At 49.1% G+C, this 15,110-nt stretch overlaps 1 protein-coding gene across 1 annotated transcript in view; it reads left to right on the top strand.

Moving 5' to 3' along the window:
• Positions 1-1,316: 1,316 nt before the first annotated feature.
• Positions 1,317-15,110, top strand: part of MBD2 (methyl-CpG binding domain protein 2) — a 58,904-nt gene continuing 45,110 nt past the window's right edge. Inside the window, exon 1 of the mRNA XM_066615324.1 lies at positions 1,317-1,565. Coding sequence (XP_066471421.1) covers positions 1,450-1,565 — 116 coding nt within the window. The 5' untranslated portion in view covers positions 1,317-1,449. The remainder of the gene's footprint in view (positions 1,566-15,110) is intronic.

Below are 15,110 nucleotides of genomic sequence, written 5' to 3'. Positions count from 1 at the left end.
TCTGAGAGTGTAAGCCCCACACTCCTACTTCCAGATGCATGGAATCAATAGGAGTGCCTCCCCATTAGCCTGGGGTAGTGGAAGGTGTCTTCAGTACATGCTCAGAAACCTTACCGCACCTCACCTTCCAGCCTCTCTTTAATTGTGGGAAAACCACTCTGCACATGGTCAGAGGCACTGTCTGACAGTGATGGCTCCCTTTGTCATGTAAACACCACACTCCTGACTCCAGACACCTGGAATGGATGGGATTGCCCCCTCCCCAGCCTGGGGTGGTGGAAGGTGCCTTGAGTACATGCTCAGAGACCCCCCCACGTCTCCCCTTCCAAGCTCTCTTTTATTGGGGGGGGGCATTCTACCTGGTGAGAGACATTGTGTGACAGTGACAGAGTGACAGTGACTCTCTTTACCATGTAATAGCCCATGCTATGCATGTCTACTCAGAAGTAGGACCCATAAAAGTCAATGGGGCTTACTCCTAGCAGGTAAGTGTGGATAGGATTCCATCCTAAACCCCCCACTCCTGATTTCAGACACGTGGAATCGATGGGCGTGCCCTTCACGCACCAGGCTGGGGTGGCGGAAGGTGCATTCAGCACATGCTCAGAGGTGCTATTACACCTGCGGTGGCTCTCCCGGGACACCACCGTCGACACTGGTGGTCCGTTCTTGCTGCCCTTCTTACACGGCGGAAAGGGTCACGCGGTGGCGTAGCTAAAGGGGGACAAAGTACTAAGTTTTGCAGGGAGCATGCAAGCGGCCCCGCCCCTACCCATCGGAGCCATTCCGGGTACGGGGGGGGGAGCAAAACGGAGGCATATAGTTTATGGGGCAAAGCACTAAATTTGGTAGGGAGCCTCACCTGTGCGTGCAAGCAGTGGCGTAACAAAGCCCTAAGTTTTGCAGGGAGTCTCACCGCAGTGGGTAAGCCCTGGCAAGCAGTGGCGTAGCAAGGGGGAGCAAAGCGCTAAGTGTTGCAGGGAACCTCCCCTTCGGAGCCAGGGAGGCAAAGCGGTAAGTTGGGCAGGGAGCGTCCCCTCGGAGCCATTCCGGGCGCTTTGCCCCCCCCCCGCTCCGAAGGGGAGGCTCCCTGCCCAACTTGGGGCTTGCCCCCCTCAGGCTACGCCACCGGGGCCAGGACTTTGCCAGCCGCGCTGGGAAGCGGCGATGCTGGGCTGCTGATCAGGGCAGGCTCCGCCTAGGCAGGGAGGCGGCGTTCAGGGCTGGCTGCTCTCCATCCCTCCTCCCTCCCTCCCCGGGCGAGGCGGCGCGGGCTCTATGACCCCGGGGTTCCTATGACACGCATTCCGAGGCTCAGTTACGGAAGCAGAAGCCGCCTGCGCTGCAGCCGTCGCGGGCACCGGGCGGCCGGAGAGCTCCCTCCGCTGGGCGAGCCGGTCCCGAGCCTCCCGCCGCCGCCGCCGCCGCGCCCCCCCGCCGAGCCCGGGCATGGAGAAGCGGGGCAAGAGGGTGGACTGCCCCGCGCTGCCCCCCGGCTGGAAGAAGGAGGAGGTCATCCGCAAGTCCGGGCTCAGCGCTGGCAAGAGCGATGTCTACTACTTCAGGTACCCCTCGCCGGTGGGGAGTTGGGGTAGGGGGTGGGTTGAGGAAGGGAGCGAAGGGGGACCCCCCTTCCTTAGCTGGGGAAGTGCCAAAGCTTGGGTCGGGAATCAGGGCGCGATTCTCTGTGTTGGGTCTTCCAGGAGCCGTCGTGCCTCTGAGGATGTGCAGAGTGCTCCCCCTCTGAGGATGTGCAGACTGCTCACGAAGCTTGGTTAGGTCATCAGGGTATCATCTCGCAGCTGTTTTGTATTGTTGGGGCTGTGAGAAGCCGTCATGCCTCTGAGTGTGTGCAGAGTGCTCCCTCTCTGAATATGTGCAGTGTGCTTCCCTCTCTGAGGATGTGCAGACTGCTCATGAAGCTCTGTTAGGTCATCAGGGTGTCATCTCGGAGCTGTTTTGTAATGTTGGGGCTCCAAGAAGCCGTCATGCCTCTGAGAGTGTGCGCTGTGCTCCCTCTCTGAGGAGGTGCAGAGTGCTCATGTAGCTTGGTTCAAGAATCAGGGTGTCAACTTGAAGCTGTTTCACAGTGTTGGGGAAGCCATCCAAGAAGCCATTGTGCCTCTGAGTATGTGCAGAGGGCTCCTTTCTGAGTATGTGCAGAGTGCTCACAAAGCTTGCTTCGAGAATCAGGGTGTCATCTCGGAGCTGTTTCATGTCAGGGCTCCAAGAAGCCAACATGCCTCTGTGTATGTGCAGAGTGCTCCCTGTTCCTCCCTCTTCTTCCTACTACTGAGGAGTTTCTGATTCCCCGCAGCCTGGTTTAGAAGTGAGGGCTTGCAGGGGGGAGACAGCTGTAGTTTACAGGCAGTGACCCTGAACATGTGCAGAGAGCACTCCCTGGCTGTTGAAGAGCTTCCTGTTTCACACACTTGATATCAGGGGGTGAGGACTTGCAAGACAGAATTGTAACTTTCAGGAAGGTTAGCAGTTGGACATCTCTAATTTTAAGAATACAAACTGCCCATTTTACTTAAGGTGGGGCTCTGGGAGAACAGCACTGATCCCATGAATGGGTGCAAAGGGCATTTAGGAGTAACACCACACTTCTCTCTCCTGCTTCCTGGCACATCACTGTGCCCTTCCATCTGGGTATTCTCTCCCCCCCCCCCCCAATCAAGTCTTCTTGCATGGAGAGAGCCAGTTCTGACCCTGTTGCTTAGTATCTATTGTAGGAATGACCAGCTGGCAGCCTGAGTGCTGGATTCAGCCTCTGAAACAGTTTTAACCAACCTCGGGTGGCCTTATTGCATTTGAAGATACATTTATAATCCTTGTCTCTCAGCCTTCCTTCAGGGGTGCAGAGCTGCTGTTCAGCCACGTGACAACCCTGTAGAGGTGTGATAAAATGTTTGCCCATGGTTTCAGTATCGAAGCAAACAGAAACTTTGTGTTCAAAACGTGTACATGGAAGAATCTGCCACGTTTGAAGGGCCACATCTCCCTTGTACATAATGCACATGTTTCATAGCTGCTGGGTGAGAAGCACAATCTTCCAGCCTGACCATTGAGAAAGGGGCCTGTTTGTGCTGCAACACACACATTTGTGTCTCCCAGGCCACTGTTTGGAGTACAGGAGCTCTGAAAACATCAAACTTGACATTTCTCCCTGCAGAGTGGACTCTTCTTTCTCTCGCTAGACTGGTTCAGTGTGAGGCCCAGGTTACTTTCCCTCCAGCCATGTGCACCTCTGTGCCGCCCACACTGGCATTTCTTGCCCCTGAAACTCCCTTTTAAATTTTCCCCTCCTCATAGAGTGAGAGGTACCTGAGTCCACAGCCTGGTACCATGTCCCAACAGAGAAGTGACCCTGCAGGTTGGCGCTACCCTGACCCGCTCAGTAGAAAGAGTGTCTTCTGAAAGGTGCTGTCTGTTCCATTCACTGGGAGAGGGGTGGTTGGGATGAAGGAGAGATGCCCTCTTCCCAAACACCATATACTCACCCCCACCCTAGATACTCTTTACCCTGGACATATTATACATGCGACATCCCTGTGCCACTCATGTGGCATGCTTCCCCGAGCTGTGTGCCTCCTAGCCCCACTCAAGCAGTCCTTGAAACTTTCCTCTGTGGGTCTAGCAAACTGCCCTGCTGCTATCATTCAAAGAGACCAGTGTGCTCTACTGCCTGCCCTCCTTGTCCTCATCGGCCACTGCCTGGGCCAGGCGGTTCCTCCATCTTGATTGCTGGCAGACAAGAGGCCCCACACTCACACCCATTGAGCAACTGCATGGCTGCCAACTTTTCTCCCTCCCTTCCTTGCCCTTCCCCAGTGCGACAGTAACAACTCCCCACGCACCTTCTTGTTCCTGTGGCACATCTCTCTAATACTGTTTCTACTACTGCTTGTTACTACATTTTCAGCTTGCAAGTAGGGTTTAAAAAAGCTATTGAGACTGCCCCTGCTACATGCACAAGTTTAAGCACTAACACACAAGTGGAGTTTTACATAACTGCTTTTTAAAAAAAAAGGTTCGAAGAAGCTGCTGGAGGTACAGTTAGGAGTGGTTGGGAGAGGGTGCTTCACCCCTTCTCAAAGTGCCCTTCATGGAAAAGCTACATGGGACAATTTTAGAGAGAACCAGTAGCCAGCATGGCAAACATTACATGCTTCTTCCCCACCCAACCTTCCTCTGCTACTAGTTGCAACCTCTCCAGGACCTGTTCTGTTCTTTTGATAATTAAAACAAAGTATGAAGAAAGATGCACAGAACTCTCGGTATCATGTAGTTAGACTCTAATATGAAAAATGTTTAAAATATTGTAAGCTGATGATTGAGGGCCCAATCCTGTCCAACTTTCCAGCACCGATGCAGCCCCAAGGTAAGGGAAGAGACATTCTCTTACTTCCAGGAGGCCTCCCTGACTGCCCCGCACCACAAGATGCTGGCACACTCCACTGGCACGCTCCATTGGCACAGTTGCCTCAGCACTGGAAACTTGGATAGGATTGGGCCCCTGGTCGAAACTGGGAAACTATATTATTCCCATATCACAGGTGGGAAACTGAGGCACTTGGAGACCAATCCTGTCCTCCCACCCCTGCTGGTGCAGCCATGCTGAAAAGGAAGAGGGAAGGAGTGGATCGGGAGGCTTCGGAGGCAAAAGGAGATTTAAATTCCCTTACGCATCCTGCTCTGCAGTGGGTCTCTTTGAACCTGCGTCAGCTCTTTAACTGGCAGAAAGCCAAAAAGAGAGAGGGTGCAGCTGGGCTCAAAAAAGAGGGGATAGGGTCTCGTTTGTGCCCTTGCTGCCAGGTCCACCGCCTTCCTCGGCCTCCCTGTTTGGTTTTGCCCCTGCCCACCCCACCATTGCCTTACCTATTCCAGCGACAAACGTGGAGCGCTGTCACCTCCATGTGCTGTCAATGGTCATTTTGCAGCAGCGGGACTCTGTTTTGTTTTTGCAAATGCTTTTGTGCGACAATCCAATCCCACGCAGGATTGGGCTGTACTAGGGTGTTTTGCTTAAGGGAGGAGAAGAAGCATGTCAGGTCAGCTTCAAGGAGTCATCGTTTTCAAATTTGTAATTGGCTATTTGGCAGGACCAATGGGGGCAGGTGACAGCCACAGGCTTACACCTCTCTCATGCTGCTTTTGTGTGTGCAGGGGACACGCACAGCCGATGTGACAGCAGCTGCCTTTCCTGTGCGTGGCAGGCTGTGGCTACTCCTGTTTTGATACTCTGGCTGCCAGGACTGCAGCCTAGCTTTAGAAATGCTAACTTGTTAGTACAAAATGTCCTACACCCGTCTTCTGACTCAGACACACTTCATTTTCCTTAATGATCTGTCTCTGCTCCTTCAGAACTCCTATCACTGGCATTTGAGGCCGAGGCTGCATGACTTTGATAGTACATTTCATAGCACTTTGCGAACTGGGGTTGAAGGCTTGTGCCAGTCAGTATAAAAGCAAGTGGCAGCCCTCCTTTTGCCCTCGTGTGACCCACAAAGTGCCAAAAAAAGCTTCGGAGCAGGGGTGGAAGCAGGTGGCTGGGAAGAGGTGCTCCATTGCTACCTGTGATGCATGCAACACAGGTGTGGCTCCTGACAAAGCTGGGAAGGGCTAAGCCTGTTGATTCTGCCCCACAGAACCCCCAACCATCTTTTATGGACTTGGGTGGAGTTTGGCGCTAAGAGTAGGCAGAGCTCTAGCCTGAGGCTTCCACAGTGCAGACTTGACTGTAGCTGCTGCTGGTTTTCCCTCCTATAGCTCTATCCCCGAACCCTTGTTTCCATCATTATTTGCTTATAATATGTGTAACCCCAAAAGGCAGTGTAAGTAGAAGCAGATGACAATAAAAACCAGCGTAACACGGATACAGCACAGCAAAATTGCAATAAAGCATGGATCGGAAAAAAAGCAATAGCATCTGTCTACTTGAAACATGTGGCAGAGGAAGGGTTGTTTTCACTCCCCACCCCCTTGTTAGTTCTTTTATCGTCACTTTTCCAGAATTTTGGGGGTTGGTGTTCATGACTGTTGCTGATGTGGTACTTGCTCTCCTGCTAACTTCTGGCTGCCAAAAATGTTTGTGGAAGTGGTCGTGTGCAGACCAGTGGCTTGCCCAGAGCTTGGCGCATGCTGCTTTTTAGCATGCTCCTGTGTGTATTTAGGAACACATGAAAATGGCTTGCACTGTGCTCTGCCAGACCCTTAGTCCATCCAGCTCAACGATATTGTCACTACTGCCTGGCAGTGACTCCAGGATCACAGCCAGGAATTTTTCTTTGCCGTACCAGGAGATACCAGGGATTAAACTTGTGACCTTCTGTGTGCAAAGCAGGTGCTTCTCTACCCCTGAACTGTAGCTACTCCATGTTAGAAAAGCCCCCTTTGGGTCAGCATGCAGAAAATCTAAAACAATGCTCACTGCCTCCCTTAAACTATAGCACTGCCCCAGCTTTTTGTCTTTGAAGATGGAGGATAGAAACTAACCTTGCAATGGTCTTTCAAGTTGTTCTCTGCAAAATGCATGTACTCTGGACGGGTCTGTGTCACTATGCTAACAATGCTTTTATTACTAATAATTTTCTCTCCCCAGAATATTCTGGGAACTGTAGTTCTGCGAAGAACTACACAGAAGAGGGCCGTGAAAAGGGCTAGGAATCTCAAATCTCCCTTTGCCACAGCACAGGACCCAGGGTACTTTAGGGCAGCGGTCTACAGGTTACAAGTCATAGTAGGCATGTGCAAGCTCTTGGTTTTAGAGGCAGGCTGCCTCTGATTGCCAGATGCAGGGGAGGGCACTAGGATGCAGGTTGTGTCTGTTGTCTTGTGTGCTCCCTGAAGCATTTGGTGGGCCACCGTGAGATACAAGAAGCTGGACTAGATGGTCCTTTGATCTGATCCAGCAGGGCTCTTCTTATAGTTTCCAAATAGCCTTTGCAGTGTGACCGGAGCTTCTGTTCCATGGGGGAGGCTGCCATTGTTGTCGCTGATCGCTCCCCATGTTCGCTGTGTCTGCCAGAAAATCCTGGAGTAGAGCCTGCTGGGGCAGCAGGAAGTGGAAGCCGGGGGGGAGCAGAGTGAACATGGGGGCGATCAACTACGACAGTGGCAGCCTCCCCTGCGGAACGGTAAACTCTGTTCACATGAGGGAGGGAATTGCACCACCAGATCCAGCCCATGGGCCAGGGTCTAGAGCAGGGGTCTTCAAACCCTGGCCCGGGGCCACATGCGACCTGCGGCGAGCCCCAATCCGGCCAGCCTCTGATCCCCTGAGAGCCTCTGGCCCAGTTGACCAAACACAACCAGAGTTGTGCTTGTGGGGTGGGGGAATGGGGGTCCATTTAAGTGTGTGCTTTATTTCTTGGTTTGTGTTGGTGCTTGGAGAAGTCCTGGACATTTGAGCCCATTCATTTGTTCGTTCATCTAAGTTCCATCTCTAATGAATTTATTTAAATTTTATATTTAATTTTTTTCCGGCCCTCAACACTGTGCCAGATATTTGATGCAGCCCTTCAGCCGAAAAGTTTAGAGACCCCTGGTCTATAGAGCCCTGCTTTAGGGGTAGCCATGAGAGCCAGGATGGTGTAGTGGTTTGGGAGGTGGACTCAGACCTGGAACACCCAGGTTCAAACCCCCCCTCAGCCATGAAGCTTCCTGGGTGACCTTAGGCCAGTCACTTTCTCTCAGCTTCACCTACCTCACAGGGTTGTTGTGAGGAGAAAAGGAGGGGAGCAGCCATGTACACCATCCTGAGCTCTTTGAAGGAAGGGCGGTATAAAAATGTGATAAATAATGTTATCCATATAAACCAATACAGGTTTTGAAATAAGACCTTTCTCTCAGAGGTGTTACAGCGTAGTGGCTTGTTCCAAAAGTTGCTTCTTCTGGGGAGATTTCCAGCCACACTTTCTCAGCATTAGACCCCCCGTTGGCACAGGGGTACTATAATACTGACCGACCTTGCAGCACTTTGTAGCCATTCTTACAACAAACCTGTGTGTGGATGCCGCTTTGAATACTCTAGAATTTTAAACATAAGGCCTGTGTGCTGGATTTGGCCTGTAGAAGCTCTTCATCTGATGTGCATGAAAGCTGGGTGCTCCTAGTTCCACCATCAACTGCTTTCAGCTGCTGAGCGGTGAAGTAGCTCATTGGCAGAAGTGAAGTGTCACTTCTGAAAGGGCAGCCCCTGTGATAATTGGTGTCTCCTAGCATTGGTCTTTCAGCAGCACTGCTTCTGCCGAGGCAGTATCCTAGTACTTTTGCCTTGTTGGCTAAACCTGCTCTTGCCTTCCAGTATTCTTGCTCTTTTTACTGACCAATTGTGATGAATGCTACTTCCAGAGAACTTACAGCACAATCCTATGCATGCCTACTCAGAAGTCCCATTATAGTCAATGGAGCTTACTCCCAAGTAGGAGTAAGGTGCATAGGATTGCAGCCTTAATGAACTTAATGGTTCTTTATCTTTGTCAGAACTTAGAGCCCAATCCTATGCATGTCTACTCAGAAGCACAATTATATTCAGTGGAATTTACTCCCAGGTAAGTGTGGATAGGATTGCAGCCTTAGGCCAGCCTTTCCTGGGAGTAAGCCCTATTTGAACACATTCATATGATTGTATGGTTAGATTGTTAGTGCTTTCCAGCACTGACATAAGGGCAATGCAGCTCTGAGATAAGGGAACAAACATTCCCTTACTTTGAGGAGGCCTCCGTAAGTGACACCCAACTTCAGGATGCAGCACACGTCCCATTGGCACTGCTATGCCAGTGCTGGAAAGTACTGACATAAGGGGTTAGGATTGTGCCCTTAATGAAGTTAATGTGAAGTTGAATTTTAGAGAGGAGACTTGGAATATCCTTAGAAGGCCAAACATCTTCAGAGACAACGTATTCCACTTGTCATGGCCTTGGGTTACCTTGTGTGATTTGGATCTCATGGGGCCACATGTTCTCTTAGAGCAGTGGTTCTGAAACTTTTTCACTCTGGGACCCACATTTTAGAATGACAGTCTAAATGACAGTCCACTTACACTGGAAGTGGTGTAATTAACCTGGAGATGATGTCATGGAGAAGTTACATCATCAAGCAGGAAAGTTTTTAACAATCCTAGGCTGTAATCCTGTCCACACTTACCCAGGAGTAAGCCCCATTGACTAACTTTGTTAAAAGCAATAGTAATTCTTAGTTTAATTTTAAAGTATTATTCTATTGAAATACATAATTAATTTTTTTAAGTTGTCCTTGAGATTGGTCATGATTCTTACATAACACTATGTTTGTAAATTTGTATTGCTACTTCTATGCTCGTCTGAGACCATTTAATAAACTACTACTACTACTACTATTAAAGCATATGCATAATAGCCTGTTAAAAGTACAGATCTGTAACATTTCCCCAAATGCAATCACATACCATACCATCAAGTCTAATACATTAAAAATAAAATATTGAAATGAATGAGGACCCACCTGAAATTGGTTCGCAACCCACCTAGTGGGTCCCAGTTTGAGAAACTCTTCTTAGAGTATATTTGAGTAATATTTAAGTGAACACCTCAAGTGTTCTCTCTCACATAACACCAGAACCAGGTGACATCCACTAAAATTGTGTGTTGGGAGAGTTAGAACAGACAAAATAAAATATTTCTTTACTCAGCGTGTGGTTGGTCTGTGGAACTCCTTGCCACAGGATGTGGTGATGGCGTCTAGCCTGGACGCCTTTAAAAGGGGATTGGACAAGTTTCTGGAGGAAAAATCCATTACGGGGTACAAGCCATGATGCTTATGTGCAACCTCCTGATTTTAGAAATGGGCTATGTCAGAATGCCAGATGCAAGGGAGGGCATCTGGTGTGCTCCCTGGGGCATTTGGTGGGCCGCTGTGAGATACAGGAAGCTGGACTAGATGGGCCTATGGCCTGATCCAGTGGGGCTGTTCTTATGTTCTTATGTTAAGTGCACATGCACAAAATGTGTTTGCCAACATATGCTTTGTAGAGGCACATGTGTCTGGGAGCTGGGCTTGGCCTGGCTGTGACTGTCTGTGTCCAGCAGTGAAACCAGGTTTGGCTCTGCAGCTTGCGTGAAATGGCTCTGAATTCTCCAGGCCCATCAGAGCAACCTGCTGCCAAGCCCAGGTAATGAAAGAAGTTGGCCTGGTTGGCCAATTGCCCTTTCCCCTGGATAAGCTGAACTTGGGAGGGAAAATGCTGTTTGTGTCACGCAAATGGGTCGTGAACTGCACTTGCAAATTACACGTCAGAGGAGAGGTTGTGGGATCAGAAAAAGATAGAGTTTTTACGATCTTAACTCTCGACAGTCTGTACTGTGTGACTACTTCACTCCTCCCCATCCCCAAAGACAACGCATTCGGTTTCCCATGAGGTCAATGGTGAAACTGAGCTTTATGATTCAGAACCGCAGTCCTGGATTTTTTGTGCTCTTGCAGGAAGAAGAGAGAAACCACTTGATTTTAGGGGGCTGTATCAGCTTGGTCTCCTTTTTATTGCCCAAATTCCTTCCCTTTGGCTCTGATGAGCTGCAGCCAAAAGGCCCTGCCCCGGCTTTGTTTACAGCATAGCCTGGCTGTACTGAACAAGCAAAGGCAGTTAGTCTCTTTCTCTTTCCTGCAACCCCCCTTTTGTTCTCTTGGAAAGGGCACACTTGGGTCCCGTCCACTCTGTCACAACCATGAGGTTGTTAAAAAAGATGCCTGTGCTATCCTTCTCAATGGGGCTCTCCTTCAAAGCCCTGCTTTTCAGAGGGTAGTTTTGTCTCAGTTCACTGTTTTCCTTGTTACTGCCTTTGTTTGAACCCCCCTTCCATGCCATTGCCATCTGCAAATACACTGGCATTGGCTGGCATTTTGCGCCACTGTGTTCAGTTTGGGATGCAGGTCGATTAGGAAGCCCACCTTGAAAGATGACTTGAATGTATGAAATGGGGGGGGGGGAGGGAGGGAACTATCATATTGGGACCTGTCGCATTGTCTCATGCGTCTGTCTTCAAGTGTGGAGGTAGCACCGACTCGTGTTTCTACTCATTGGAAGACTCATCGGACACACACATGTCCCTAGCAGCCCGACATGCCTGTTTGTTGGAATGGAGTCTTTCCGAGTTGAGTGGAACTGTTTTGCAACTGAACGCATACAATTTCAGGCTAAAACGGACAGCCCAATCCTAACCTGCGCTGGAACAGCCAAGCCACAGTGACCTGCACTGTATCCAGCACAAGTTAGGTGCAGGCTGGAGGTCACCTCAGGATATTTGCCCCCCCTTTACGCTGTGTCAGGCCTCAGCCTGCCCTATGGGACTACTCGGATCTGAGCCAGCTGTTTAGTCCATGTAAGGCTGCTCTGGCCAGGGACAGGGGTTAGGATTTGGTCTGTGCTGTAGTGGCCAATCCTGCCCCCTTCCTGGGTCCATTCCACCCCCTCCCACCCACAAATACCTCCTCCCCAGCCTCAGAATGCCCTCCCACAACCTCTCCCACTCCCTGCACCATCTAGCACAAACCTAACTTGTTGGGCTGGTGCAGGCCTCCTTGGGTGACCAGATGTCATAACTGCAAAAGAGGACAAGGTGCCCCAAAATATAGGACATTCAAGAAAAATGTAGGACACGGCAAAATAAAGAGCTAAAAACACTCATATATTGATTTCGTGCGGTTCATTTCGATACTATATTACTTATTATTAAATTTAAAAGTATATTACATATAATTTGTTAATTAATTACAAGAAGTTATGCGCTGCCTGCAGGGGCTCACTCACATGGAAAAGGACATTTTAGTTCTTTTCCAGGACACGAAGCTGAAAAAGAGTGCATCTGGTCACCCTGAACCCAGCCAACTCCTGGGGCAGCTCAAACATGCTTTATGGCACATCTGTGACACTCAGGAGCCAGTGCAGGGGGTCTGCTCTGGCTTAGGGAGCCATTTGGATTGTACTCTTACTGTTTTAATTCAGAAAACCTTGACTGTAAGGGGGGGGGGAGAGTGAGTGTTAAATAACTGGAAACCTCTCGCTTCTTTTTTAAGATTGTAAAGTCCCAACTATTGTAATTTAGGGTGGAACCTACATGTTGCGAAAGACATGGGACTGCTGCCAAGATCAGTGGCCTTGTGTCATATTTCCCCTCCCACTTCTGTAATGTCCAGTTCAGCCTGTCCCGGTCCTGACATCATTCCAATGTACATCATTACAATGCCAACGATTGTAAAGCAGGAGTGCAACATGATGCCGGCATGTCACAAAGTCAGTGGAACAAGATGTGGCGGGGGAACTCATTATGGTGTGACTGTGTTTGGCTTCTGCCCTAGATTCTTGGTGACACGTCATTCAGCCAGTAGGCTACACTCCCATCCATGCTTACTTGGAAGAAGCATAGTGAAGTCAGGCTTGCTTCCAAGTAAGCCTAGATAGGACTGGCTATTCTTCTGCATGCCTCATGCCACACATAGCTGTTAACATTATGAGCTGCATGGCTGCAGAGACGGGATAAGCCACACTTGGAATTCTCTCTTTTGTGCAACTCTTAAGTTAACTTCTTTGAGAAAATAGATTACTTGCGTTATCATCTAGTACCAAAAAGGAAACTATGACATTCAGTTCTGGGGTGGGATGTTGTCAGTTCCCAAGGGGCTTTGGGCATCATTGTCAGCCAGTCACATTGCAGTGTGGCAGAGGGACTCTTGCGGTTGAATTGGCTTGGAAAATAAGCTGAGGTCTTAGGGAGGAGGGCTTCTTTTTAGGGCAGTTCTTCTTAGAACTGAAATGTGGGATAGAAGTCCCTAAATTGTTACTTTTAGCCATTATCTATCTTCTTACCACAAGGGTGTACATCTGTACAAGGGATATAACTGCGTCAAACAGGTGGTTCTCAAACCTTTTAGCACTGGGACCCACTTTTTTACATGACACTCTTTCGGGATCCACCTAGCTTTATAAGTCTTTAAAAATAGTGATCCAGAAAGAAATAATGATTTTATTTACATATTTACAAGTAATGTTTTGTTCACTTTCTTGCAAAAAATTTGATCCATTTCCCATGATGAGGCGGCCCTAATGAATAGCTTCCAGGCTTGAGTTGCTTAATTATGGGATCCAGCCTTCATCTGTCCCCACTATTTGTCATTGATGGACTAGGAAAAAAAACACACCAGGAGAAAGGTGTGTTGGCAACCTTCAGTCTCGAAAGACTATGGTATAGCGCTCTGAATGCTGGTTCTGAAACAGCGTCTAGTGTGGCTGAAAAGGCCGATTCGGGAGTGACAATCCCTTCCACACTGGGAGCAAGTGCAGTCTGTCCCTGGTCTGTCTCCCTGGCTATGGGCCTTCCTTCTTTGCCTCTTTGCCTCAGTCTGTTGGCCAAGTGTCTCTTCAAACTGAGAAAGGCCATGCTGCACAGCCTGGCTCCAAGTGGGCCGCTCAGAGGCCAGGGTTTCCCACTTGTTGAGGTCCACTCCTAAGGACTTCAGATCCCTCTTGCAGATGTCCTTGTATCGCAGCTGTGGTCTACCTGTAGGGCACTTTCCTTGCATGAATTCTCCATAGAGGAGAAAGATACTTGGATATTTATCTCCCTATATTTACACAAACTGCAGAAGCTCAGCTCTTTGCAGGGCAGTTAGCAGCTATCTGATTTTTGAATAGTCACAAGGCTTGAGTCAATTACAGGTCCCACCTCCGCATCAGCGAATTGGGGATCTGCAGTTTTAATTAGCTGCGGGTTCCGATCCTGTGGTGAAGGCAGGACCTGACTCCTGGACACTACCAAAGGTGCTCTCTACTGAAGGGAGTCTTTCTGAAACCCATGCATTATGAACCTCAGAACACCATTGGATGGTGACTGGTGAACCTCTCTGGTTGTTTCTGGGGGTCCGATGGACCGGAGCAGCCAATTTGTTTATGGGTTTTGGTGTCCATGCGGGGATCTGGGAATGAATCCCCTGCAGATACGATGTCTGATCTTTTCTTATCATCTGTGTTTTCATTGGAGGCTCTGTGGGACCCACCACAGAATCTGGTCACAATGTGCCAAGTGGGTCCTGACCCACAGTTTGAGAAACACTAGGTTAGGAGAAAGGTCTCTGGGAAATACCTTTAACCGTTGTTGAAAAAGAATGGAGGAAGGTTAGAACAACACTCTGGCTTCCTTCCCAGCCCTCTCAAATTGACCGCCTCTTGCAGGGCTGCACATACCCACTTTGGTTTGAGAGTTTGAGGGCAAGGCTTGCATGGTATGAATCCTCTGGTGCTAATTCACCCTTCCTAGATCTCTTTGGTGGTGAATGGGGGGAAAGCCTGTCAATACTGAAACATTTGTGGGGGAGAAGGAAACTGGGAATTGGTGTTTTTTTTGGGGGGGGGGGTAGAAACAGGTATGGGAATGATGTCTCCAGCATTACAAATAAACATCGTTTTTTCCTTCCCTCTCTGTGAATTAGGGTCACAACTTGTAGCACTTCAGATTTGCCGGTCTGTATGGTGCTTGTTCTCCCAGCAACTCTGTTTAACAAATCACTGTAGGCCCATCTCAAGGAGAGGAAACTGAGGCTGATGTAGTGATCTTCCCAAGGATTTGTTGCAGATACACATCTCTAGGGTTAAGGGCCCCAAAGTGTTGGGCTCAGTGCATGCACACCTCTCCCGATTCCCATTTTGCCACCCATGGTTAAGAAATGTTGCCAACTGTCCTGAATCTTGAAGATTGGGAGAGGGCCATTTAAGTGGAAACAGAGGTTTTGGTTATGAGGTTTTTGGTTATGAGACATGGAAGTATGATAGAATCAAGGCAGACTTGACAGAAATAGGGTGTTGCATGTTGTGCAGTATATTTTGAAATCCTTTCTTTCAGGATTGTGCTGTGTAATTTTTCCAGCAAGATCACGTATGGGCGTAGCAACCAGTGTGTGGAACTCTAAGGCAGGGTAGTACAGGATATTCCAACCTTCAGATATGAAACACTGATTAGTTTTACAAAGCTAAATAGTTGGCAGCCGTTTGACACTTATTAAAATGTGGACTTAGTTTTTTGCCTAGCAGTATTTCATCTGAGTAGGCATCAACACTATACAGTTAAATATGTACTTTT

Source organism: Tiliqua scincoides, chromosome 2, assembly GCF_035046505.1.
Source record: "Tiliqua scincoides isolate rTilSci1 chromosome 2, rTilSci1.hap2, whole genome shotgun sequence".
NCBI classification, from domain to species: domain Eukaryota; kingdom Metazoa; phylum Chordata; class Lepidosauria; order Squamata; family Scincidae; genus Tiliqua; species Tiliqua scincoides.
The sequence above is the reverse complement of the archived record's forward strand: the minus strand, read 5'-3'. Positions and strand labels throughout refer to the sequence as shown.